At 45.3% G+C, this 27,925-nt stretch overlaps 1 protein-coding gene across 1 annotated transcript; it reads right to left on the bottom strand.

The window, feature by feature from the left end:
- Positions 1-116: 116 nt before the first annotated feature.
- On the bottom strand, positions 117-27,925 carry Cat (catalase). Its single transcript, XM_057780746.1, has 13 exons — positions 27,753-27,925; positions 21,780-21,951; positions 19,724-19,834; positions 18,472-18,602; positions 17,505-17,609; positions 16,842-16,967; positions 14,212-14,403; positions 13,594-13,746; positions 9,946-10,084; positions 6,420-6,550; positions 3,424-3,531; positions 1,144-1,227; positions 117-886 (listed from the first exon to the last, which is right to left on the bottom strand). The coding sequence occupies exons 1-13, from the start codon at positions 27,816-27,818 to the stop codon at positions 821-823; spliced, it is 1,584 nt and encodes a 527-aa protein (XP_057636729.1). The 5' UTR covers positions 27,819-27,925; the 3' UTR covers positions 117-820.

Here is a 27,925-nt window from a genome sequence, read left to right as displayed (position 1 = left end):
GCTCCCCGTCATGATGATAATGGACTGAACCTCTGAAACTGCAAGTGAGCCACCCCAATCAAATGTTCTTTCTAAGAGTTGCCGTGGTTATGGTGTCACTTCACAGCAATAAAACCTAAGGCACACATAGATCATTTTATTGTAAAAACGTAAGCAAGTACAAATCAACCTATGTGAAATCACTGTGTATTAGCATAAACACCATTTCAATTGAAAAAAAAAAGAATCCGATAAGGAACAAACAGTAAGTTTCAACAGTGCTAAAGTTATCTTTGGTAGACACTGATGTATTAAGTATGGTTTTGCTCATAAGGACCTTAGAAAAATAAAATTTCTGAGTGGACCATCTTTATCTTCTTCATTCGTGTGTGTGTGTGAGTGAGTGAGAGAGAGAGAGAGAGAGAGAGAGAGAGAGAGAGAGAGAGAGAGGTATATATTTCAGGCCATGAGGTAACATGAGAAAACATCAATCTCACCAAGATTTTTATCTTATCTAATCAAATTATGCTTCTGCCTAAAAAACCTTTCTTGTAATCATTTAAATGAGAGTCATTCTGAGTGCATGATCCCAACAGAAGTCCTATGCAGATCCACGTTTCTGTTAAGTGACTGCTAAGCCCTAACCTTTAGCTCCCCCTTGGGAGACAGCATCAAAAGCATTGCTATTATTCACTCTAGAAGCCGGATTATCACTTTAAACACGTCAGCGTGAGTTTGCACATCAGCGGGGGAGAGCGGTCCAGTGGTGGCTACAGGCGAGCCCTGAGCTCTCCGCTTCAGGAGAGATCTTGGTGGAGGGCGAGACTGAGCACCTGGGGCCTCACAGATTAGCTTTCTCCTTTGCAGAAAAGTGAGAGCCAGCCTGCACGTAGGTGTGAATGGCGTTCTGTGTGAAGGAAGAAAAGACCAGCAATGTTAGCTGACTCACCGGCACCGGGGCATCTCTCTACCAACAACCCAGACGCGCACTCCCCCCCATTGTGCGGAGATAAATGAAGCATATGTGTTGCGCAGGCCAGTTCTTTTCATCTCTAAGAAAATGCCTAGGAGCTGCTGCGCTGACAAGATAATGTCAGTGGAGACCAAGCTGTATCTGACCCAGCCCAGAGCAGGCTCCTCAGCAGTCACACCACTCTGGCTCACCTTAGGCTTCTCAGCATTGTATTTATCCAGAAGAGCCTGGATGCGGGCCCCGTACTCAGGGTCGACGTCAGAGAAATTCTTGACCTGGAGTCAAAGGAAGACACAGATAAGCATCTCCACACCCATACACTGACCCCAAGTGTCTGTTTCACTGTGCGTTCTCGGCAGGAGAGGAAGGACATCTCAATAGGAATTTGTACCATACGGCATATCATTATACACACTCTGGAGGAAGACCTGGAGGTTGAGCAGCCTAACTTCTCCAGTCTGTGTGCTGAGCTGCTGTGGCGAAGACACTTCATCTGCTGAGCTTCAATGTCCCCATGCCAAATGAGCAAGCTACATTTGTAGGGTACCACCAAAACACATTTGGTCTTTAACCTACGTTCCTGGCACATAGATCCTGAAGCCTTGGAATTTAGCATCTTCAGTGTGCCACTGAGGAGGTTTGTAGAAAGTCTGATGAGCTTCAGGGTGGAGCTGGTACCAGACACAACAAACAGAGGACTTGAAGGTTGAGATTTCCAATCCACCCTGAGCATCCAGGGAGGGCAGTGGGCCTACAGATGGCGCCCAATCACCTCATAGAAGATGGCCTCACCAGCCTGCCCATGAAAGCCCTTGTATGAGAGGGCTCATGGAGCTTCTGGTAGGTGGGAGCATGCGGGTGTTGGGAGGGTGATGTAGCGGAGAGGCGTGGAAACTGCCAGTCCTTCCCACAAACCTAGCTTATGTCTCTTCCATGTAAGGAGTGCGGCGATATCCTTTATGATGAACAAGTAATCCTAGATAGTGTGTTTTCCTGAGTTCTGCGAGCCGCCCTAGCCAACCACTAACCTTGGCAGATGATCCAGGGAACCCTGGGACAGTAGTCAGAACCTTTAAGATTTATTTATAATGTAGTGTTCTGCCTGCATATATGCCTGCACGCCAGTAGAGGGCACCAGATCTCATTCTAGCCGATTGTGAGCTACCAAGTGGTTGCTGGGAACTGAACTCAGGACCCCTGGAAGAGCAGCCTGTGCTCTTAACCTCTGAGCCATCTCTCCAGTCCCCAGTAGTCAGAACTTATGGATGTGTCAGGTATCCTCGACATGTAAAGTGGAAGGGGTCTTACAGAGTTGACCCCCTAGATCTAAGATTATAACACTAACTCCAGGGACTCCTGTCACAACCGAAATGAATCACAGGACAACTAAACACCACCAGAGAATTCTAAGAACTGTTTGTTGTTGAGGGAGAAAGCATACAACCAACCTCATGGGCTATTAGGGGGGGAAACACACCTGGAGGACTTGTACCAGCCGCCTGTAAACGGCTGACCTCCAATTGGGGTATTTCACAAGTCCATAATCTGTATGCAGGAACAGACTTGACACTGCCTAGATTTAGAAAGAAGCATAAGCCTGGTATCTGCCAGGCAACTCCATGAAGGAATGCCCAACCAGCAGTTGTGCTCCGGCAAACAGTGAGAGGAGGCGGGACACCAGGGACAAACAGAAAGCCTTAGCAATTCAGTGTGTGTGACAGGAGGCTGCCAAGGATGCGAGCCCAGTTCTGCCTACTCTCATCAGGAACAAGAGATAAAACCTGCCCTGCCTATCCCCCAGAGCAACCACCAGGCTCTTTGCTGGTTCTTGACCTGGGTTCTAGAACATTCCAAAGAGTGGTTCCTATGATCAGAGAAGCAGCAACTAACACGAGGAAACCAAAGGGCTACTATGTTTGCAATGAATGTACACTTGCAGCAAACCAAAAACCTAGAAGCCAGAGAGAGGGCTTCATGAAGCTCAATGAGCAGCCAGCAGACACATCCCAGCACCTTTGACTCAGCAAGCTTCTCTTCTACTCTGCCTGACGGACAGTCACAGACTCGTGACACTGAGCCTTGACACAGGCTTCAAACCACAAGACTGGAAGCAATACCTCTCATGTTCTGAAAAGCTTAAATGAGGCTAAGGCAAAGCCACATCTGGCCATGACACACTACTGAGAGCAGAAGGGGCTGCAGATGAATTAAACAACACACACAAGAATTTACTTTAAACACAAACAAATTTCTACACGCTGAAGAAACAGGTAAGAATGAGAGTGTTATCACACCAGACAAAACATAAAGACAAGATAATCATAGTTTGACTCGGAGCTGCCGCACTGCTTAAAGATCATCTTAGCTCAGGTAAACTGGAAACTACGCTTTTCCTTGTAAGTCTTCCACACGGCTGCACTATCTCCATGGGCCAGCAGGTGTCACCCTTCAGCTATCAAAGCCGGACTCACCGCTTTCTTCTGAATGAAGAGCTGAGCATCTTTGAGGTGGCCGGCGATATTCTCACACAGGCGTTTCCGCTCCTCCTCGTTCAACACCTTCCTGTAGAATGTCCGCACCTGCTCAAGCAGTAACAAAAAATAGAACAGCCATTTTACCATGAACAAAATTCACCCAAGAGTCTACATTTGAAATACACAATCTGTACAGATATGTACGTGTGCATATATGTACAAGTGTCTGTGTCTGTGTCTTTCTCAGGATTAAAAATTTCTCAGGATTCTCACACTTGGAGCCCGCATGCTTCCAAGACACATGCTCAGGCCGACGGGTAATATCTCCACAGTGGCGCTCTTCCCTGGTTTTCAGCAACACTGAGATCAGTTCTAGCCTTCTGTTACCTTCGAAACCTGCAGTTCTATAACCCCTCGGAGACCTAACTCCTTCACAAAGAGAAAAATCAGTCCCACCATACTGGGCGGGGTAGCACACGCTTATAATCCCAGCACTCAGCAGTCAGAGGCGGGTGGCTCTGAGTTCAAGTCCAGCCAGAGTGAGAGAGTGAGTTCTAGAACAGTCAGGACTGCTACATAGAGAAACCCTGTCTTGACCACCCCCCCAAAGAATCCCACCACCACCAGATATATACTTCCAGCAAACCTCCAGTTACAACTGTGACTCACTCCGGTTACAGGACCTTAAAGACAACGTGTAATAACTGAGCTGTCATACCTTTCCAGAACATTTTATATAGTTTATTTATGGAAGGAGGGAGGGAGGGAGGGAGGGAGGGAGGGAGGGAGGGAGGGAGGAAGGAAGGAAGGAAGCAAGGAAGGAAGCAAGGAAGGAAGGAAGGAAGGCCATCTATACCTATCATCTTGAACCAAAAGGGAGTTTTTACATTTATTTATGTGTTGTTTGTCATGCACAAGCTTACACACACACACGTGTGTGTAGATGCTAGAGGACACCTTGCGGGCATCAGCTCTTTCTTACACGTGGGTTCTAGAGATCAAACTCTGGTTGTCAGGCTTGGCTGCAAGCACCTTCACCCACTGAAGTCATCTTGCTGCCCCAGAAGGAATTTCTGGAAGCCTTTCCAGTGGTTCACTACAGCCAGCTTGTCAAGGGAGCTCACTGTCAATTATCCAGGAATTCTGTAAACCAACTGTCTACACACACGCAACTGTTGTGGATTATTAGTTTAAGATGTGTTGCATTTGTTTAATGATGCAAAGATGCATTGCATTCTTTTATATTGCATTTGTTTAACTCCGTGAGGCTGTGTTACTTTGCCTAAAGTATCTATATTGGTCTAATAAAGAGCTGAACAGCCAATAGCAAGGCAGGAGAGAGGATAGGCAGGCCTGGCAGGCAGAGACAATAAGTAGAAGGAGCAAGAGGACAGGTCTGATATGAACAAGTCCTCTAAGCCAGGTAGAGAAAGCCACATGAATCGCTTAAGGAAATCAACGTGAAGCTTCTTAGGTATTTCTCACAAGACTTTTACTAGTGCACCAGTATGCTTGAATCCAAAATGCCAGTATGATGGCTGGTTAAAAATAGGAGTCCTACGTAGTGATAAGAAAACCTCTCACTAAAACAAAAAGGGTCCTAAGAAAGCTCACACAGCAAGCCTTAGTGTGCAAATGGCAGTCTCGTTAACTAACTGCTTTCTGTAGGAGTTGCATGGCTTGCTTTGCTCCTGTCTTAACCTCACAAAAGCAAATTCCTTGAGCAGCAGAGGCTACACTGCAATACACCTGATGCCACCCATATCTCTAAAAATAATGCATTTACTATAAAAGCCTTTACAAGTTATTTCAGGCTCACCTAAATGTGCTTTATATCCCACAATAAAACAGCACACACGCGTACTCACGCAAAGACTCATTTACGTATTTATAAATATTTCACTTGGAATCTACATTTTCAAACTGAGAAAATAAAAATAGTTCTAATTGAATTTAAATATCAATTTGCAGAATGCTCCCACACAGGACTGTGGAGCAACCATACTCTCATTCTTTGGCTGGGTGTGGTGGGTGTTGCCCTGGGCACATCCTAGCCCACACACAAGCTCCCACAGCTGCCACCGGAAAAGCCCACAGGGCAGCCACACATGACTGGAAACAGGGTGAGCACCTGACCGAGGGCAGCAGGCTGAGCCACGGCCAAGCACACACAACCTGGTGAGAGGATCGGCCAAGACCATCTGACCATTGGGAAACAGAGTGGAAGGCACTCAAAAAGAAAAGAGAAAAGAAAACAGCCATAAAGGAGTCAGCCATGGGCATGAGCAAGCAGCGGAAGTTGAGAGGGGAAAAGTGGGGGCCCACAGTGGCAGCAAAGCAGAAGTGAACATCTGGGGCACAGCTGAGCCACGTGCCCAGGAGCCCGGCATGGAACCCCACATACTATTGTGGCTGATGGTGTCTGTGTTTTGTGGCTTGGATTCAAACCCAAGGCCCTGCCCATGCAAGGCAAGGCAAGCACTGTACCGCATTCCCAGCCCAACAGCTGTCTGGGATCTCCAGGTCTAACGCCTGGAAACTGGGTTGTTCCGCTAGGATGCGCGTGTCTTACTTGCCCATTTCTTAGATACTCAGGAAATCATTTTTCCAGAGCTTTACCCAATTGCATCGCTTCAATAAAGGCTAGGGGAACTGAGAATGTGTCCCCAAATCTTGAATGGAAAGGACAGTATGGTACTACTCTTTGACTCCACACAATAGCCTGATTCACTATTAGAGCTAAGTCTTCTCTGACTTCAATTCAAGATGCATTAGGCACCTTAAGCAGTGGACAATAAGTCACTGTGACGGCGTATGTCTTTAGTCTCAGCACTTGAGAGACGGAAGTAGATATCTAAGAGTTCAAGGCTGGCCTGGTCTACACAGCAAGTTCTGGCCAACAGAACTCTATAATGAGACTGATAGGGTTATATAATGAAGCACTGACAAGAAAACCAGCCAAGTGTCCACCACAGAGCCAAGGAAGCCGTTACCTGAGTGACATTGTCTTCGTTAGCACTGTTGAAGCGCTGCACATCTGTGGAGCACTGGGAGTGGTGCTCCAAGGCTGAGGGCTGCTGTTCCGGCGCACTGAAGCTGTTGGGGTAATAGTTCGGGGCACCACCTTTAAAGAGAAGCAGAGACCGACTTAGGGAAACGATAAATATCCCCACGCCATCAGTGTGGGAAGGAGCAGGTACCAGCGGTAATCAGACACACATACATTAGGTGCCAATGTATTCACACCGTAAGCTGGGAAATGGTCCCTCACTTCCCAGGTCTAACTTCAGGCTCAGCAGACGACGCTGCCCTCCCTAAATGCTCACGTGGGCTGCCTCACTCTAAGTCTGAATAAAGAGATCTCAAAGGCTGTGTCAAAGTACCTCAAAGGGTCTTGGCTTATCTGCACCAAGAAGAATCTTCAAAGCCGTGGTTGCCACTGAGATCAGTCCAGAGATCTGACAGTTTCATTCAGATGCAGGCGTCATCCAAACAGTGACTCTCAATTGCACAGAGCAACCTAACTCTATCCCTGTTCCCTCACCTGCAGACCAAAAGTGGCGCTCTGAGATGTTCAGGGCTGCTGACCGAGGGGCTGGAGGGAGGTGGGCTGGGGTTAGAACCTACATTTCTGCCTCTGTCACCATGAGAAAACTTGATGACACTCTTTCTCACACGGATTTTAGAACTTTTCTCCTTAGCAGACTAATCCTCACCTCAATTCCACTTTTATATTCTCCCCTAAAGAAAACTTTTTTTAAAAGGGAAGGGTTTTTTTAAATCTGTATTTACAATATGTTAGCATTCATTTATCCAGATTTATTGAACAGAATATTGGCAGGTATATTTACACAACCTTTATGATCCTGAGATAAATGATAAAGCTCTTCTTTTTCTCACCTTGTCATGTTTTAGTTAATTTTTATTTACTGTGTGTGTGCTTGTACCACAAAACATGTGTGGATCAGAGGACAATTTGTGGGAGTCAACTCTCCCCCCACCACGTGGGTCCCAAGGATTGAACTTGGGGCTTCAGGCTGGCAGTAGGTGCCCTTACCCTCTGAGTCATCTCAATGGCCCCTTGTTTTGGTACACATACTTTCCAGACCACGCCCTGCTTTAGCTGATATCAGCAGATATCAGAGTCTACACCGCCTGTACAGGAACACTGCCTGGGAACACAAGGGGCTTACAGGAAGAAGCCTGTGATTGGAAAACTTCACAGCTCTCTGCAGGGACAGATTATCCACTGTGAACAATTAGAAGACGCTTCCTATCACAGAGATCAGGATACCAAGGGCGTGTGGAGTTGGGGGAGAGCGGATACTATTGGGGCCTTCAGTTCTTCATTTCAGAAAGTAGCCCTGAAGCTGCCGTGCTGGTACCAAAGGCAGAGGGCTCAGCAGCCAGGCACCACAGTATTTCTTCACTAAGAATTCACCCTTTGAGAATTTTTAAATTCTATTTCCAAATACATTCTGACCTTTACCCAAACGTGGGAGTTGTCTTGAAGGTATTGGCAACTGGGAACAACCAAGTTCTTTCATGAGAATTTCCAGAGCATAGCCCAAATGCGCTCTAAAACCAAGCAGAGGGCTTCAACATCTACCCCAAAGCAGCTTTCTCACAAGTGTATCAATGGGATTCAAACAGGAAACTATTCGCTACAAATGAAGCTCAAGATAAACACAGATGCCTGTGCCAGGCACAGCTGCAATAACAAAAGGACCACAAAAGGGGGGGGGGGGACAAAGTCTGCGAGAATGAAAAGACACATACAGACTTTACAGACCATACAGATGCAGGGGCTATCTTTAACTTCAGACCCCTGCCTCTACAGCCCTAAGAGAACAGAAATACTATATCCACTCAGGAGCGGTTGACAGAAAGGGTACAAGCTCAGTAAATACCAGAGAGGCCTGGGAGTGATGACGTGGGGGGGGGGGGGCGAACACTGAATGGCATGTATAAAAACAATTAAATGTGTAAAAGTCATCACTGTAAAGAACAGCAAGAAATACATAAAAATACCATCACCATGGCCTCTGGGTGTCAGAACTCTTAAGTCACTTTTTATCATCTATTATTCAAGTCCCCTTTAAGATATATATTCTTTTCATTGGAGGTGTACCCTATAATATACAATATTAATTTTCATATACATAGCTATGGCTACAAATAAACATCACTGGTCAAACTTCTACAGAGAATGATTTCTGCAGCCTATTGCTGAAAGATGGGCACCCAGCAAGAAATTAAAAACCAAGTTATTCATTAGAAGGAATATTAAAAGAAAGCACAGCAGCTAAGTGTTCAGTATGGCTAATCAGAATCAAAACCTGAGGCTGTCTGGGCAACTGCATCAAAAAGGATAATTAAATAGGAAAAGTCATGCTCTTGACAAATCAACCCCAAAATATATCCAAATGCAGGAGAACGACATCTCAGTTGATGATTTAGGTAAACTTAACCTGGGAGAAGGCCCAAAAATGTGAGCCTATTTCCACCTTGTCTGCAGTCAGAGAGTTGGAGGTTGTTCTAAGTGGCTGACAAGCGTAGTTGCAAGTCCCAATTCAGGATGTGATTACTTGATTCTTTTGACATTAAAACAACTCATACAAGCAGGTCCATGCCATCCTGACAGGTGGTCAGGATATGCCAATGTACTTCTGCTCCTTCTTCTGTAACTACGAGGTCACCTGGGAAGTGGCTGTCTTCAGGATATGTGGTCTAGAGCAGCTCCACTGCCTAAACAACAGAATGCTAATGATTTGATGTCTCTGAGTATTAAAGCGATTGACCATTGGAGCTGTCCTTTGTATCATGCTAATAAAATCTTTTGTTACATTCTCCCCTCATTTGTATTTGGGTATAAAAATGTACGGGAAAATAAAGGCAGGTGATTTCAGTATTCACTGGACTGCCCCCTGGTACTTTCTATGGTTGCTGTTATTATTTTTCATGCATCTTCATATTCTTTACTATTATTTCAAAAACCCCATGCTCCTACCCTGGCAAGAAGTGTTTTTGTCAAGGCCGGTCCACAACAGAATGTAGAAAAGACTTTCTTGATTTTCTCTATCTCCCTCCCTTCCCTTCCAAATTCCAGGCAGATCTAGCCCTCCAGCCTCACCAGAACCGCAGGCAGAAGCATGAACTCTGTGCCTTAGCATTTTCAAGGTCTCAGTCCCAGTAAGAATGACTGGGGAGCTGTGCAGTTTGTAACCTAGGTTGAATACACACCACTAGGCCCTGTGCAAGCTCGTCTTCCCAGCTTCATCTGCAGTGTCCCGGGCAAGAGCAAGCTGGGGGGGGGGGCATCTCAAAAATGTAAATAACACAGCCAGAAACAAGAAGAGACCACATGCAGCTCAAAACTTCCCACTGAGCATCAGACCTGGTGGCTTGCAGCACCTGCAGAGCACGGTACAGCGCAGGAGGTCTCAGGAGTTTGAGAATCACCGGCCGGCATCCCAGCCCACCCACTTCCCACGCTCTCTGCCTTTACATCAGGCCTACCCTGATTGTCGTGCATGCACATGGGGCCGTCGCGCTGGTAGTTGGCCACTCGAGCACGATAGGGACAGTTCACAGGAATCTGGAGATAGTTGGGCCCCAGGCGATGGCGGTGAGTGTCCGGATAGGAAAAGAGGCGACCCTACGGAGGTACACACGGGAGACGTCAGGAACAGTTGCTTTTGAAATAGGAAAGGTGCTACAAACATCATTCTAGAAACCCAAGTACATGATTACTGCATAACCCTGCCCAGCTCTGCTCAGCAGATCCAAGCCTCTTCCCACTAGAGAGTGCATTCTCTCTTTAAAAAAAAGAAAAAAAATCATTCCTAATGTCCCATAGCATCTGTCCTAGACAATGATGCCTGCCCATTCCCCAGGACGCCATAGTGCCTTGGTATGGTATTTCACATTCTGCCTCCCCAGAATCCTGAATTAATTCTCCATCTCCCCAGCCCTCTACTCCAGGGAAAGAACTGAACCTTTGCTCATAAAACACAGCATAATTCTAGAAAGCCAGCTGTGCGGAAACTGTTCAAAGAAGCAGTTCCCACGCTGCACGGGGAATTGGACACACTCTGTGTTCTGAGACCAACAAACACGGAGAGAAAGCTGTGGTTGGAGCTACTGGCCCTCCACAGCCTCAGATAACAACTGTGAGGCAAAGGGGAATATGCAAATTAGGCCTTGTATTTCCTCTCATCACTGAACTGTCTCACACTGTGCAAGGTTTTACTCCATGGCCATCCCTCCACAACCTTGATCACTGCCTGACTCTCACACAGTATTCTTCTGTTCCTGACTGCATAAGGCAAAATAAAAACCAAGGTTTAAAAAACTAGAAAGGAGATCATGAGAGGGGCAGTGTGCTTGCTGTGTTGATGGCCAGTGTCTTCCTTTAAGGGAGAAGGAAAACCAGAAGGGATTACAGAATAAATGTGACATAAAGGTCGAAGAGATTGGCGAGGGAAAGCAGTATGGGAAGGAGAGAAGAGGAGGGAGGGCAGGGGGGAAGGGGAAATATAACAATATATATACAGATGTCTTAATGAAAACTCATTAATATGTATGCTAATTTAAAATTGATTTAAAATTTTAAAGTTGAACTCCATTTTTAAAATGAGCATTAAAAAAATGAAAACTAAGCACCAAGATAAAGAAGGCAAACACAGCAGTTATTCTGTACCGAATCACTCACGTAACCATGCTTAACGTGGACCCACTGATTCTGCCAGCACGGTGGCTAAATAAGCCTGCTTCCCATTATCACCCACATCACCCAGGTAACTTTTAGATGGCTGGTCATGCAGGCGGCACGAGACCCCAGCCACAAAGAAGCTGGCTGCCTCCACTGACTCCAGAAGCCGTGCCCCAACTCCATCAGCGGGCTAGAAGATAGAATGGAGCCATGGGCAGCTCCCGGGATGGAGCCTCCAGCACAACACTCTGACTCGATCACCTTCTGTTTAGCAGGCAACCCTAACCTCGCCTATGAGTGGAGACACTGCACACCGGCACGGTGCACACCGGCACGGTGCACACCGGCACGGTGCACACCGGCACGGTGCACACCGGCACGGTGCACACCGGCACGGTGCACACCGGCACGGTGCACACCGGCACGGTGCACAGGTGGAGCGATGGACACAGGAGCACTCACTGACACGGGGGTCCTTACTCGAGGCTTTGTCCTTTACACCACTGCTCCACCTGGCCAAATACTTGTCCCCCACTCACGCAACCAGCACAGCTTCTTCCCAGATCCCAGCTGTAAATGACGGAGCATGGGAGCAAAGAAAGGCCACACAGCTGCATAGCCAGACACTGGTACAGTCTCTCTGTTTCCTGTGTTACACGAGTCTGGCCGTTTCTGATGCTCTGGCTTACTGCTTTGGATTAAGTTTGAAGGTTTATTAACATGACCTTGTTTAAACCTCAGCGAAGACACTGGCCATCAACACAGCAAGCACACTGCCCAGTTTCAGTTCATTCTCTGCAGGGTACCTGCAGCCCTCTGAACTTGCCCTCTGCCCCAATATTCCCAGAAAAGAATCTTCCCAAGTGGCCAAAGGAGCCCTAACAGTCCTTCCCCAACTGTGTGTCTCCTCACATGCGCCTAGAATTAGAACGAGTGAGTAAATAACTCCATGCCTGGCCTACATGTGTTTTCTTTTGTTGAACAGAATACCAGTTGCTGTGGGTGCTTCGCCCTGGGCCTAGTACTCCACCCCAATCTTCAGGGTTCTCGCTGAGCTGTGTGACTCAGCCGTTATCTGACCCCAGGTGTCCTGTGGTCCCAAAGAACACTGGTGAACTGGGCTCCTGTGAAGACTCAAATCACCTTTCATTTTCTATTTTCTCAATACCAGGATTACGCAGTCTGAGCTCTATCCATGACGATGGCCTTCCAGGAGCCCCCTTATAGCCCCTAATCACACAGTTCAGTTCCTTTCTGCCCGCCAAGCAGGAAAGGTGGTGGCAGGGCCAAACTTCCTCTACTCCCCAGTGCCAAGCAAGCCCCAGATACGTCTGTTTACAGCAGCTCCCTGCTCCAATTCCCTTTCTGTCCCTAACCCCAGCTCCTTCCTTTACTGCTCATCACTGAGAAGAGTTATTCTACTTGATAGCTATCAGGCCATGCTTCTCAAAACTGAATAATCCTTCCATCTTCCCAGAATGGACAGTTGTACAAATGTCCAACATTTGAAGGTTCCTCTAACACAGACGTGGTGAACATGTGCACACTCAATTACTCGTTCAGGACACATGAGTCTGCAGTTCAATTACTACCAACATAGTGTACGTCTGTGCCTATCCTCATGCTTGCTACTGTTTCCTGTCGTGTTGAAAATCAGGACCGTGCTCTGCCTTGAAACTCCATCTCGAGCGCCATCTTGTTCCTAGACTGTTTTACGTCCCCGGCTCACACATATCAACCTCAGACCCACTGTCGCACTCTGCCTTACACTACAGTTGCCCAGCCTTTCACAGCAACACGCCCAGCGGGGCAGTGCTCAGCTGTATGTTGGAAAAAGCCTCAGATGTCCCAACAGACACACGAAAAAGCTCGGCTTGCTCTCCAAGCAACCTGACGCTTGCCTAACTCAGAACTGATGTGAGCAGCAAACTTCAGCCTCTGTGGTCTGATCTAAGGTCTAATCTTTAACATGTTCTGTGGTCAGAGTCTAAAGTCACAAAAGATTCGCCTGCACAGCAATTATTAAACCAATCATTTTCCTACTGATTCCTGGTCCAAAGTAGAATTTTCGCTCTTTGAACTCTTGGCCGAGCACCCTAAAAAGCAGTTTAAAGGGTGCTGAAGGCCTGGTGAGATCGCATGACTAAACTATTTCACTGCCATTAATCACAAAATCAGGCTAATAAAAATCAACTATGAATGATTTTTCACAGATAGAAAACAGGCAAGTATCACCTTGAAATAGGAAATGGATAAAATTATGTTGATAAACTAAAGAACGGTCACCTAAGGATGTTTCATCCATGATCTCACAGGAATTAAGCACCTCAACTAAATCCAAGTAAAAGTTCGAGCGATTCCTCATAGACCATGTCAAGTTATACACTGTGTGCTCATGTATGCGTGCATACACACAGACACCCGCCTCAGAATGTCTCAGCTCAATGGCTTACCTGGAGCATTTTGTCAGGGCTGGGCTCAATGCCAGGGGGCATGTTGCTTGGGTCAAAAGCCATCTGCTCAACTTCAGCAAAATAATTAACTGGGTTTCTGTTTAAGACCAGTTTGCCAACTGGTATAAGAGGGTAGTCCTGGTGAGGCCAGATCTGAAAACAATGTCGTATTCATAATTACCAGATAACCTACTGACACATATTAAAGGTATTCATGAAAACACCAACTCGCAAATATAATCACACCAGTGAAAATAATTCTAAACCCAATGGAACATGATAAGAATTTCAGGTGACTGCATTATCACATTGCAATAGGAAATGGCAAATATTGACAACTGTGCAGAACCAGAATATATTAGCTTTTCAAACCTTGTCCCCTGCTAATAACACAGGAAGTGTCCAAAGTGACCTCAGTAAACTTCCCACACAGGAGTGGAAGTGAGGCATTGACAGGCACCCACTCACAGGCACAAGGACCCTGCAGAGTTACCCATCACTGTAAATGTTTAGCTGTGATTATTTATTATTACTATTATTATGTTAACTATAAAAATAAAATAATATTATTATAAACAGGAAGACACTTATAAAACAACACAGTTCCTGCTGACTTACCTTGGTAAGATCAAATGGATTAAATGGGAAAGTTTCTGCCTCCTTAAAAGTCATGACCTGGATGTAAAAAGTCCAGGACGGATAGTTGCCTTGGGCAATGGCATTGAAAAGATCTCGGAGGCCGTAATCTGGATCTTCCTGGGTAAGCCTTGCTGCCACTTCCACGGGCAAGTTTTTGATGCCCTGGTCAGTCTGTAGAGAAAAAGAAGAAAGCTCAAACCAAGTTTAGAGAAGAGGTAACCAAAATGTAACCAGACGACACTTTCTTTACATCATGCTTCTGTTGTTCAGATCTGACTATTCTTATTTATCCCGTTTCTCTTCAACGTCAAGGGAATTTCTTCTGCACTTTTCACACTTGAAGTCATTGCTCTCTTTCCCTTTATATATTCTATATCATTTATACTTTTATTCTTATATTACTTTTCAATCAGAAAAATAGTTTCTTAATAATAAAAACTCTCATCGCTAAAGTCAACAAGAGATAACAAAAACTAAAGGGTTTTTAAATTTATTTTTAACTGATGCATTAATTATGCACATTAATGGAGAGTAATTAGCACTTAGTTAAAGTAAAACACTGAAGCCTTTTCTTCCAGGTTTTGAGGTTTGCAGCGCAGTCTGCCGTGTCCCCGCTGCGACGCCTGCCATCAGCCAGCCTTTCCCATCCCTCCCGCCCCTACCCTCCCTGGCCTCTGATCACCAACATTCTAATCTCCTCCTCTAATTCCCAAATCCCACCTCTGCGACACAGTGTGCCGCGTCATGTCAGTTAGCGCAGTGATCTGCAGTTCCCCTCAATGTCACAATGGCAAGGCCTCCCTCTGTGTCTCTGTCTCTGCCTCTGTGTGTGTGTGTGTGTGTGTGTATGTGTACACATGCGCGCGCGCACGCAGACTAAACAGCAGTCCACCATATCGCACCTTCTTAAGCCATTCACCATCTGATGAACACGGCTTCGAAAAGCCTAAGAGTTGTAGTTGCCTTTTGGACACGCCGTTTCGTAGCGTTTGCCTTAAATATACACCACGGAAATCCGGAAAGAACCTAATGCCCACTTTAAAACAGCTCAGACAAATTCCTAAAATAGTGATCAGTATAACCCTCCATCTCTGCTGTTTTCCTTTTGTTTTGCTAAGTAATTAAAGAATACGAGTTCACCGAGCTACCAGAAATTTCACTGTAGTTACGCTAGACCAATTCTCTATGAGCTGGCAGGATCAACATTCTGCCTTTCCAAATAAAACAATCACACCCAAAAAGGCATTACGTCACTTTCCCCAGAACTCCTGTCAACTGGCTGACCATGTTTTTAAGAAGACTCTAGAAGCCACATGTCATGGAAACACTTAGCAAAATCAACTCTGAAAGGGGCCAAAGGGAAAGGCAACTTCAAGATTTAAAGATGAAGGCCACCAGCTGCAGGTTACCCAACGAGCCAATGCGTTCAATGCATCATAACAATGCAATACTGTTCTTATTCTCACCAAATTCCTTGGGTTAAAAAGAGAGTCACAACAAATCAGAATAAGCTATACTAATGAGCAAATGAATGAATCCAAATACATCTCAGTCTGTCTCAGGATCCTCTGCTCAGTAAACCTGTAAGCAATCTATTCAGGTCTGTGGACACTGGAGAGGCATCCCAATTTTACAATGAAATGAACTTTCAACAATGTGCCCAATGTCACAGCTACCTGGGATAGTGAAGATCCGAGTTAAGGTTGGCCTAACTCCAGGGCTAGCAACTAGGCTCTGTAACTCCCACAGTCACTGAGTCTTGCTCTAAGTGACCTTACACAGCAATTATAAAACCAGGGACCAACTGTCTTCTTAACATTGATCCAAGATATAAAGGAAACAGATTTCCCATTTAATACATATAAATAGCTTGTTCAAGTAAGTATTAAAATATGACAGAAGACAGCAGGCCTGTAGGGTGTTGTTAAAAAAGGACAGACTGCTGAGCCTGGCCGTGTGGGCCTGAAAGCCCAGCTACTCAGGAAGCTGAGGTAGGAGGACTGCAAGTTCAAGGCTCAGCTGAGCTACCAAATAACTTCAAGATTAACTGGGCAACCTAATGAGATCCTGTCTCAAAGTACAAGAGGTACTGGGGATGTGGCAGTTCAGTGGTAGGGTACCTGCCCAGTGTGCGCCGGGTGGGGGGGGAGGTTCAGGTCCAATACCACAGACACAAAAACGAGGGAGGCTTCATTTCTCATGAACCCACTTCCTTCTACTTTACCTATAGTTTAGAAACAGAAGGTTTTAACCTCTTGAGGTGTTCAGAAAACAGTGCTAACCCTCTCGAGTTCACTGGTAAAATATTGTTCATTGTAACATAAACCAAGATGGTATCAAAGACAGAAGTCATGCACCCCAACCTCTGACTACATGTAAGGAAGAATCCATCAACCAACTGTACATAGTTCTAACTGAGCAGCAGCCTGAATTTGCCCAGGAAAATTCACAAAATAGTCATGGTGCTATTCAACTGTATCAGTTCTTTATACCCTGGGGTGGAAGTCAGAGAAAGGTGGGAGAAGTCTCAGTCTCTGCTCAGTCTTTACAGGAGAAGGAAAGAGTTCGGGAGGAGGAGGAGCCTGTACCCGCCGCCCAGACAACAATACCTTATAATGGAACTTGCAATAGACAGCCTCTCCTTTGGCATTAACCAGCTTGAACGTGTGTGACCCGTAGCCGTTCATGTGCCGATGTCCATCTGGAATCCCTCGGTCACTGAACAAGAAAGAAACCTAAGGAACAGAAATGGAAATCCTCTTGTTTAAATTGAAGTGTTCCAAGTTTTTACATCCACGAATTTCCAGAAGCTTCTTCACGACATGGAACGCACTCACTAACTTCCCCTGGGAAGAGTTGCCATTATTTTGTCTACAAAAAAAATGACAAAAATTATAGAGCATGACGAAGCATGAATCAGTAACACCGTAAAATTCTATGACGGAACGCTAAAGTAAATCTGGAAACCAGAGGCATATGCTGTGCGAACTTAATTTTAATAGCAAAGACTTTAGCACACTTCCCTCTCCCTAGTGCACGGCTTCACCTCAGACTAGACTTTATTCCTAGTCTTCTAGATATTGATAGTGTTTCCAACTGTATAAGCACTGTGCCACTGTAAACTTTGCAATCAAGAAATCCGAAGAAGCACCCCAAAAAGCCAGAAGCCAATCCCAATAAGACAACTGGAGTGGGAAGAACACACTGCAAGACCTAATCAGCAATGCCATCCCAAGTGACGTATTTAAGCGTGAAAAAGAGACGGTTCTCACCTGATGGAGGGACTCGGGACGGAGGCTCCAGAAGTCCCATACCATGTCAGGGTCCTTCAAGTGAGTTTGTGGGTTTCTCTTCTGGCTATGGATGAAGGATGGAAACTAAATGGGAGCAGGGGAAGAGAGAAAGAGAAAATCAAAGTCCCAAGCCTAAGTTTATAAGAATTATTATAGTATCTAGTGTCTTATGATATATATCATAGTTATAATAACCTATAATTATTATAGTATATATATATCATATATCATAGACGTGATATCCTGTCTATGACTCCTTTATGGATTATAATTTCTGATCAACCCAATTCCAGAAGCTTAGATTGCTTAACTTTCAAATGAAATTCGATCAACATATACAACCAATTATTTGGATACTCTAGGATCAAATGCACTCAAAGCTAAAGTATGTCTTTAACACCACCACCACCACCAAACACACACACACAAACAAAAACGACCTCTATCTGCTTATTGGACAAAGCCAGTGCCGACTAATCCTCCAGGCTCTACAATGGAAGCTGGACCATCCACACTAGGCCAGTGAATCTTGACATGCCAAATCTAAGGCCGATGAAAATTATCACTTGAATTTATAGAGCAGCGGTTCTTCCTGATGTTGCAACCCTTTAATACAGTTCCTCATGTGTGGTGACCCCCATTATAAAGGTATTTCATTGTTAGCTCATAACTGCAATTTTGCTACTGCTATGAATCGTAATGTAAACATCTGGTATGTAGGATGTCTGATATGTGACCTCCAGAGGGGTCACGACCCACAGGTTGAGAACTACTGTTATAAAGATATACTAAATTCTGCAAGAAAAAAAAATGTAAAACGGCAACCCTGACAATCCACCCTCTCTTCTTTCTCCAGGACGTATCCTTAAATGTCAATCCCTAAAGAGAACTGGAAATCAATACGCATCAACAACACTCGCAGAGAGCAGAACAGTCCACTACCTACCAATATGGCGTCCCTGATGAAGAAAATAGGGGTGTTGTTCCCCACCAGGTCCCAGTTACCATCTTCAGTGTAGAATTTCACGGCGAACCCACGCGGGTCACGAACTGTGTCCGCTGAGCCTGATTCTCCAGCTGGAGGATTGAAACAGAAGAATGAAGCAGAGGCAAGCTCCCTGCAGCCAAGAAGCCATAAATCACAGAGAAACTTAGCATCAACCATCTCCAATCCACTTCCTGGAATCAGATTAGGTATTTAAATGTTTGTGGTGTTTTGGCTACAACCTACCTGCTAATTGGGTCTAGACAAAAGGACAATTGAAAGTGATAAGAGATCGTATATATCCCAACACCTGACAGGATTATCCATTTAAACAGGTAATTAAAGTAAGAAAATAATTATGGCGATTAGAGCAATAAACAGTATGACTCAGCAGGTAACTGGCTGCTTTTAACCAACGACTCAGATTCAATTCCTAGCACCCACATGGCAGCTCCCAACCATTTAAACACCAGTTCCTGCAGATAGGACACCCTTTCCTGACTTCTGAGGACACCAGGCATGCACATCGTACACAGATATACCTGCAGGCAAAGATCCAAGCACATAAAATAAAAATAATAAAAATTTTAAGAACAAGCAAGTTGTGGGGAAGCTAGTAATAAGAAAATTAGCTACGATACAGGTTTATTATTTATCTCATTCATTTTTGCATGCCTCGGTTTTTTGTTTGTTTTTGAGCACAGAACCTAACAGAGAAGCCTAACTAATTAGGCACTGTGATGTGTTAGGATAAACATAATAATGTTAGCTATAAATACTAATTCTGAAATACAATAATAAAATTTCTTAATCATTCTGGAATACATTAGTCCCACACGACAAAGCAGACCTACAGATTCCTGTAAGTAAATCACGCATACTATGGTCGCTCTAGACTTAATTCTCAGTAAGGGCAGTGATTACAATGGTTATGAAAGATCTCCACTTCAAACTTCCCTTAGAGGCAGCCCTTGTAGGAAGTCATTTCAAAATGTCATAAGATTGCAGTGGCAACGCCTTCACGGTTCAACAAACAAAACAGTAACTTCCTGGGTCTCCAGATACTTTCTATAACGTAAAATAAGCTAAAATGTACAGAAATATTTGCTTCCTATTTCTTGGTATGTTTTTCATGAGATTAAATTATAAATGCCCCCAAATAAGGTGCAGGTTGAAGGGACCAAAGGCAGCATGCAAAACAGACTTGACTTACCAACTGTGGAGAAGCGAACAGCAATGGGAGTCCTCTTCCCAATATGCTCAAACACCTTAGCCTTAGAGTATCTGGTAATATCATGAGTGACCTCAAAGTATCCAAAGGCACCTGAGGAGAAAGACAGAAATTCTCAGGCCAAGACTATTCCCCGGACTATCAGGCCCTCAATAGGCACCTGTGGCAATCAACAACCAAACCCCCAGCAGCAGAAGTCCAGGATCTTCCAATACGACGGGAGAGAAGAAGTAAGCGAACTCAGAATGTTAAGAGCCAAATGAAAAGCTATTGCCACTCAAGGGCTCAAATGAGTGCCACACGGCTGGAGCCAGGAGGTGATGATGGGGGGTATAAGTAGTGAGTTGGTCAAGGCTGACCAAAGGCAGAGGACTTCAGGGAGTCTTGAGGTAGACGAAGGACCCATTTCCAGGGAAGGAGACAGACAGGGAGAAAGAACAGCAGCCAAACAGCAAATGGAAATGCAAGACAAAATGTCGGGAAGAAACTTATCTAAAAAAAGGGAGGAAACAACCGAGAAGGCCAACTGAGAGCACAGGGAAGCAGGCTGAGAAGGGCGGAGCATCCTTCCTATGCTTCTCTCTCTCTCTCTCTCTCTCTCTCTCTCTCTCTCTCTCTCTTTTTCCTTTTTCCTTTTTGTTTTGATTTGTTTTGTTTTCAAAGCAGGGTTTCTCTGTGTATTCCTGACTGTCCTGGAACTCAATCTGTAGACCAGGCTGGCCTCTAACGCCTCCCGAGTGCTGGGACTAAAGGTGTGCACCACCAGTACCTGGCTGCTGCTCTTTTTCTTACTGGGCTTTTCTTTGAAATACCGTTATCACCTTTTACATCCACCATAAAAAGATCAAAGGTCTACAGAAGTTAGACAAAAAGAAACAAAAAAAATCACACAAATTCCCCATTTTCACATAACTATGTCCTACTTTGCAGCTCATTTTGGTATTTATCCCATAAAGAACAGTGTTGGTTTAACCAAGCTGCAGCTATGCTGTGCTTCTCTGTCTGTGTCTCATTCCTTCACTGAACTATATAACAGAAAAATAATGAAAGGTTGCCATTTAGTATGTGTGGTGCTGGAGACTGAACCCTAGGTTTGCTAGATAAGCACCCTAGTACTGAGCTACATCCCCAACCCTTGATTTACTGAGACCGGATTTTACTGCTTGGCACTGGCTGGGTTTGAACTCAGGCTCTCTCTGCCCCTGCTTCCCATGTGCTGAAATTACAGGTACACGGCACATGATATACCCGGCTGGAAAGTTTCTATTTTTTTGTTTGTTTTGTATTTGTGTATGCGCATACCATGTAAGCATGCAGGTGCGAGTGTGTGTGTGTGTGTGTATTTATATGCATGAGTGTGGAGGTCAGAAAAGAAACTAGATGCCCTTGATTGCTTTTTTGAAACAGGTCTTTTACTGAACCTGAAGCTCATCAATTTGGCTCTATTATCTGGCCTAAACTTCTATCCACTCCCCCTCCTCCCACCGGCACTGAGGTTACAAGTGCTCTATAGCCCGCCAGCATTTTTTTACACATGGACGCTGTCGTAAACTTGGGTCCTTACAGCTACACAGTAGGCGCATTACCAACTGAACTATCTCCCCAGCTCCCAAGAGTTAGTATCTTAAAAACTGTTTGGGGGCTGGAGAGACGGCTCAGCAGTTAAGAGCATTGGCTGCTCTTTCAGAGGACCCAGGTTCAATATCCAATGCCCGTACAGCAGCTCAGAACTGCCTGTAACTCCAGTTCCAGAGATCCCATGTCTTCTTCTGGCCTCCTTGGAACTAATTATAGTGCACAGGCAAAACACCCATACATATTAAATGAACAAATATTGTTAAATTGTTTTGCATGTAATATATATAATCTAACGTAGGCAACTCTTCTATTAATGAGACGGTTTCCTTTCTTCCAAGAATGGAGATTTGGGGTTTTACTGAAGAAAGCCTATGTGTGTCTGATAACTACTTCAGGTTGTCAGGTGCTTTGGGAAACCTTTTGAGCCAGGTTAGGAGTGAAGAACACAGATAGCTCTTACCTGCTCCTTTGGCGTGTACCACTCTCTCAGGAATTCGCTCTCTGTCAAAATGTGCCATCTCGTCAGTGAAAACCACATCCTGAACAAGAAGGGGCCCTCGGGACCCAGCGGTCATGATATTAAGTTTATCTCCTATGGGGTTCCCGCCTCCAGTGGTCAGGACATCGGGTTTCTACGTGAACACGGAAGGAAAAGAAGTACAGCAGAGTCAGTGCGGCTGACCCCTGGACTGACGCTGTCACCACTGCAATTTCCACACCTTCCTCCCCGTTCTTAAGTTCCCTGTGTGCTGAGCACGACATACTAGTCTGCTCCAGAAATCCTTCTCACACCTCAACATCAGTTCCTAAGACACTAGTCCTGGGAAGCAGAGGTGACTGATGTCTGCTCCCCAGCTCAGCTGCTACTACAGATGTGATGGAGGAGTTACTTTCATTTAATAAAGAAACTGCCTTGGCCCATTTATAGGCCAGCCCTTAGGTGGGTGGAGTAAACAGACAGAATGCTGGGAGAAAGAAGCCGAGTAAGGAGTCGCCATGATTCTCCCACTCCAGACAGACACAGGTTAAGATCTTTCCTGGTAAGCCAGCTCGTGGTACTACACAGAATATTAGAAATGGGTTAGATCAATATGTAAGAGCTAGCCAATAAGAGGCTGGAACTAATGGGCCAGGCAGTGATCAAAAGAATACAGTTTCCGTGTAATTATTTTGGGGCTAGCCATGCGGGCGGCTGGGTGCCGGGGACGCAGCCCTGCCGCTCATATTACAACACAGATGGGCGCTGGAGTCCACACATGAGCCTCCAGGTCAGCACCCCCAAAAGGGAACGTTGTGTGCTTGATACCCAACGTCAGAACTAACAGTAAAAAGACGGTCTTTCAAAGACTCCATGCCAGCTGGTGCTTCCCTTAGGGCTGAACTTTGTTATGCAGTGGAATTTACAAACACAATCCGTGCTGGGGACGTTCAGAAATAATGCTGCAGCTAGATGTTCATTTCTCTAAAGCTGTGTATGCTGGCTATGTGTGGTATCCCTTCTAGCACCTCTAGTGATACAATGGATTCTATTACTAATGTTGTACAGAAGTCGCCATCTCTGAAACAAGTCAGGATATTTTACTGTGTTAAACAACTGCTGGTAGTACATACCATTCCCCGATCTAGTTACATCAGATGTATCGTGGCTGCCCCTCCACTGAGTGACCAGTGTCCGAGGTCCCGCATGATACTGTGCGCACCCTAGCTTTATTCTCCCCCATGGCCACTGTGTTGGTTTGAAGGGAAATGGTCCCCATACGTCCCTAGGGGTGGCCCTGCATAGTGAGCTATCTACGGAAGAACACTGAGGAAAAGTCACTTTGGAACTATAAAACAAGGGCTCGACCACTTGACCAAATTTCCTAAATCATTAACAGATTTCCTCATGTGGCCTCATGTACAAACAATTTACCTCCAAAACAAACATGACGGGAAAGCCTTTAATAGGTAGCAGTTCAGAGAAGAGCCCAGAGGGCAAAGACTGAGAAGGAAGATTGCCCAACTTCAGGGGACATACAGGGAAGCACTGGCCAGAAAGCTGAGGCGGGATTCGTAAGCAATGATATATGTTCTTAGCTACAAACGCTGCAGGGGAAGCAGGTCTCGCTTCATGGCCAAGCACTTTCTCATGTGTGTGAGGCTCTGGGTTGGATCCCAAGCCCTGAAAATAATCACTGTGAACAAAATATCACAATGCAATAGAGCTTTACTATCTACAGTGAGCTGGTGGGGCTGGAGAACAGGCCACCCAAGTTACTTCACCTAAGCATCCCAATAATCCTATGAGACCGATGTTAGGAAAACTGGTCTTCCAATTTTCTTTGAAGGAAAATGGTAATTGTCAGGTTCCACAGCCACCAAGTCGGCGCTCCAAGAACAGACTGAATATATCACTCAGTTACACACATGAGAAATGCTTTGTCAAGCAAGGCTACATGAGTAAACAGGTCACAGTAGTTGCTCATATATCCCAAATATTCACTTTGCTACTTCATGGCCAAAACACTGCTACTAAATTTTAATAATTAAAAACCATTTAGAATAACCCTCTATAAAGATCAGATCTTCCAGCTACACAAAATAGCAACTGAAAGGGGGCTTTTCTCTGTCTTGAAACTAGATCTAAAATTAGTTAGCACCATGACTGGTCTGATCTACTTCAATTATTCAAAAGGCAGAGAACAGAAGGAGAATTTGGAGAGAAAAGCCTAAGAATTGAAGGATAAGTCATCAACAGATGAAAAATATCCCTTTTCTTTTTTTTATTAGAAATGATGGGGTTGAGGTACTTTAAAAAAAAAAAGAAGCTAACAACAAAAATAATAACAATGAATTAATATTTTCTGATTTACATTTAATACTTTCTGGTTTATGCTTTGCAGTCAGCTCCTGCTCTCTAACCTGGAGAGAACACATGAACTGCGTAGACCTTGGCTAAGGTGAAGGCTTCACAGAAAGGCGGGATGGCTCTGCCATGCCTCTCCTGCTGACACACCGTGACTTGCAGTTCTGCTCCTCCTGCCTACATGAGATGGGCAAGCTCGTTCACACCAGAGTTAACCTGGCTACTCCCGCTCCATTCCACTCCCATCCCTCATGTTGGCAGTGTGCCCTCAACACGCTTATTATCAGGGTTAACCTCAAAAACATGAATTCTCTTACAGAAAACTCACTGACAGGTAGGACAGGCTAAGATCCAGACTCTCCCTGGTAACAAGGGGACAGGACAGAGTCCGGACTCTGGTGTTTGGGTTCTCCAGGGGTCAGAGGTGACTTAGGAAGAACCCACAGGCTCTGAGCAGCGGGCGGCAAAACTCCTATATCAATTCCCTGAAAATTTCCACGGATACCTGTAGAATCATCTCTTTACTGTATTCTGAGAAGAGAGAGAGTTTATGTCTTACTTATTAGGACAGGATTCTTGCCATGTAAGTCAGAAGCTGGTGATCCACCTGCCTCTACTTCCTTAGTACTGGATCACAGGTGTGTGCCACCACATCCAGCTAGATATTTTCCAGGAAAAATCAAAGTGTGGGCACAAAAAAAAATGACTGGTTTAAGAGTTTTCATATCAATTTTATTCATAATAATCCAAGCCTGGAATCAACCCAGGTGTCCAGCAATAGTGTAAGCAAATAGTGGTCTGATAACATAGCAAAAGCACTACCTAGCGGGGACAGGTCTAGCTCCTGATACACGACACCATGAGGAATGGGAAAGCATCTGTCTTTATTTCTGCCTTGACCCTGTGGTGACTCAGGAGAGCACTGTTCAGTTTCCATGTGCTTGTGGGCTTTCTGAAATTAGTGTTGCTGTTGAATTCTATCTTTAAGCCATGGTGATCTGCTAAGACACATGGGGGCTGTTCCAATTTTTTTTTTTTAATCTGTGGAGGTTTGCTTTATTACCTAGTATGTGGTCAATTTTTGAAAAGGTTCCATGAAGTCCTGAGAAGAAGGTATATTCTTTTATGTTTGGGTGGAATGTTCTATAGATGTCTGTTAAGTTCCTTTGAGTCATAACATTTATTAGTTCCCTTGTTTCTCTGTTAAGTTTCTGTCTTGTAGACCTGTCCAGTGGTGAGAGTGGGGTGTTGAAGTCTCCCACTATTGATATGTGGGGCTTAATGTGTGATTTAAGCTTTAGTAGTGTTTCTTTTACATATGCGGGGGCTCTTGTATTTGGGGCATAGTTGTTCAGAATTGAGACCTCTTCTCATGGCAGTCCCTTTCTTTATTTGGTTTTTTAAATAATTTTTGTGTGTATAAACGTGCATGCGCTCATGTACGTGGGTGGAAGTCAGGACAACCTAAGGTGTCAGCGCTCGCCTCTCACTTTGAAGCTGTGTTCTATTGTGCACGCCAGGTTAGCTGGCTGGGTTCTCCTATCTCTACCCCCCAACTCCACATAGAAATGCTGGGACTACAAGGGACACACTGCCATCGAGGTTTACATGCATTCTGGGGATTCGAACTCATATCCTTCCACTTGCACAGGAAACACTTTACCTAGTAAGGCATCACCTCAGTCCAGCCTTGACATCTTGCTCATGACATAATGGTTCATGTACGCATTTAACCTTGCTGAAGAGAACACATAAATCTACATGCATGCAAATATCACTGTACGGCACATTCTCCATCACATCCCTGCATAAGTATACTGATAAAGAATACAGTATAAATTATACTGATGAGATACACTAAAAAAAAAATCCTAATTTCATGGATGAATGAAGGGACAGGAAAGTGAATAATCTTATACAAAAACTAACTGTATAATCCAGAAGCTGGGCAGTTAGGCATGTTCTGCGGTTCTTTTCAGCTTTTCTGAATTCTCGGCTCTTTTCATAATCAAGAACTTCAACTTTTCCAAGCTATCCAGAATATGCTAATTTCCTTCCAGAAAGAAAGGGATCCCCCACAGAAATAAACACTTATTCAGAGTAGCACAAATTGAGGAAGAAAACATCAGTATCACCCTCAACGGGCAACACGCAGAGCATGGAAATATCAAGGGAAGAAGAAAGAGAGAGCAACATCTCAACTGAGCCCCCCAGTTTCATCCTGTGTTTGTTCACCATCTGTGTTTCGCCTAAGAAATCAGCAGCAAAGACTTAATGATTACTCCCAAATGAGTAACAGGCAAACGGGTCTCAGAATAAACAGGAGACTTAAGGCCAAGTGTATTTTACTTTGACCTCACTGACCAAGTGTTTCTCAGTTCACCAAGTATCCGTGACAGTAAGAACCAGGCTTTAGCAACCACTGGGTACCCACCAGGTCCTGGCCCTAAGGGGCCCCATTCTAATCTTCTCTCTACCAGTAATTAACTGCACGCCCTTGATTACGACTGTCTCTCTCGTTCACTTGAAGGACTCAGGAAAAAACTGAAGGGACCAAGAGCTTAGAGAAGAATATCTGTGTTTCCCCAAACTTAGTCCAGGGGCACTTGTCACTGATTCCCCCAGTCCACCAACAAGAGCATGGTTTTGAGAAAGAGCAAGGAAGGCAGGCTCCCCCACCCCACCCCCACTAACCAGAAGCTATGGGACCATGCAGTATCATCTGCTTTGACCTCTCCAAGATGCCCAGGAGGCCAGGGATGCCCCTACCAAGTCTACTGAAATCCCTGTTATCTGTGAAGACATGGCCACAGTGTCTTCTACAGTTGCCTTACAGCCAACTCCAGTACTCATTCCACACTCCACAGCTAGTCTGCAAGCCGAACTTCATGGTAATTATCTGTTTACACATCTTGTTTCTCAGTCTTGACTCTAAACTTCTCCAGCGTGTGGTCTTACCGCACGAGAATGTGTACACCTTGCCCGGCATTGTGATGCTTAACTGGCAAGCAAATACAGGCACTCAAAGCTCTGTGAATCAAAGCAATGACCACCGCCTAATGTCATTGCCAGTTCTAAAATACCAAATCTGATGCTTCTAAGTGCTAATGAAACAATGGGTGTAAAAATTCTCTTTACTTAATCGTTGTGTGTTGCATCTACTGTATGTCACCAAAAATGCTGCTGGGGGCACTGGCCAGGGTATCCCCCAAACACCAATACACCAATACGTGCAGTTGTAGAATTTCACAAACATAAAAGCCAGAGCTGGTTCCCATTTCCTGGTTCACAGCAACAGCTCTTTGCCTAAAGAGGCGGCTCCATGTCTCCCTCAAGCTGTGACCTCTGTCCCATCTGGCACAACTGCCAAACTCGGAGCCAACCACTCGGTCCCTGCTGCCAGCGACAAGTCCTGCAGGCCGGCAGCCCCAATCTTCTGCTCCCGGTAGTGGAAAGGTCCCTGGGACAGAAAGCAGGCACCCGCGCGTGGCCAGGGGTGCAGCCCCAGAGCAGAACACCCAGGGGGAGCCCCGCGCCGTTACTCGCCGCCGCCCACTCTCTCATGGGACTCCGGGGAACATAGGGTACCTGCGAGGACCGCTGTTCTTTCCACTGCTTCATCTGGTCGCTGGCTGGGTCCCGGCTGTCCGCCATGGTGTAGGACTGCGGAGCTGCACAGCTCGGAAGGCAGGACAGCTAGGCGCGCTCGAGGTCTCCACCCGGAGGAGGCGATCTGTCGGTCAGGTCCGCTGGCGGGTGAC

This window comes from Chionomys nivalis, chromosome 9 (genome assembly GCF_950005125.1).
Source record: "Chionomys nivalis chromosome 9, mChiNiv1.1, whole genome shotgun sequence".
Classification (NCBI taxonomy): Eukaryota; Metazoa; Chordata; class Mammalia; order Rodentia; family Cricetidae; genus Chionomys; species Chionomys nivalis.
This window is presented reverse-complemented; position numbering and strand designations above follow the sequence as displayed.

What these genes read in the sequence shown, in the direction of transcription:
- Cat (XM_057780746.1), bottom strand. Translation starts at nt 27,818, where the DNA reads ATGGCGGACAGCCGGGACCCAGCCAGCGACCAGATGAAGCAGTGGAAA. An exon ending in ATTGCAAGTTCCATTATAAG is followed by an intron (nt 14,404 to 16,841) that starts GTATTGTTGTCT and finishes TTTTCTCTACAG; the next exon opens with ACTGACCAGGGCATCAAAAA. An exon ending in TCTTCATTCAGAAGAAAGCG is followed by an intron (nt 1,228 to 3,423) that starts GTGAGTCCGGCT and finishes CTTTGACTCCAG; the next exon opens with GTCAAGAATTTCTCTGACGT.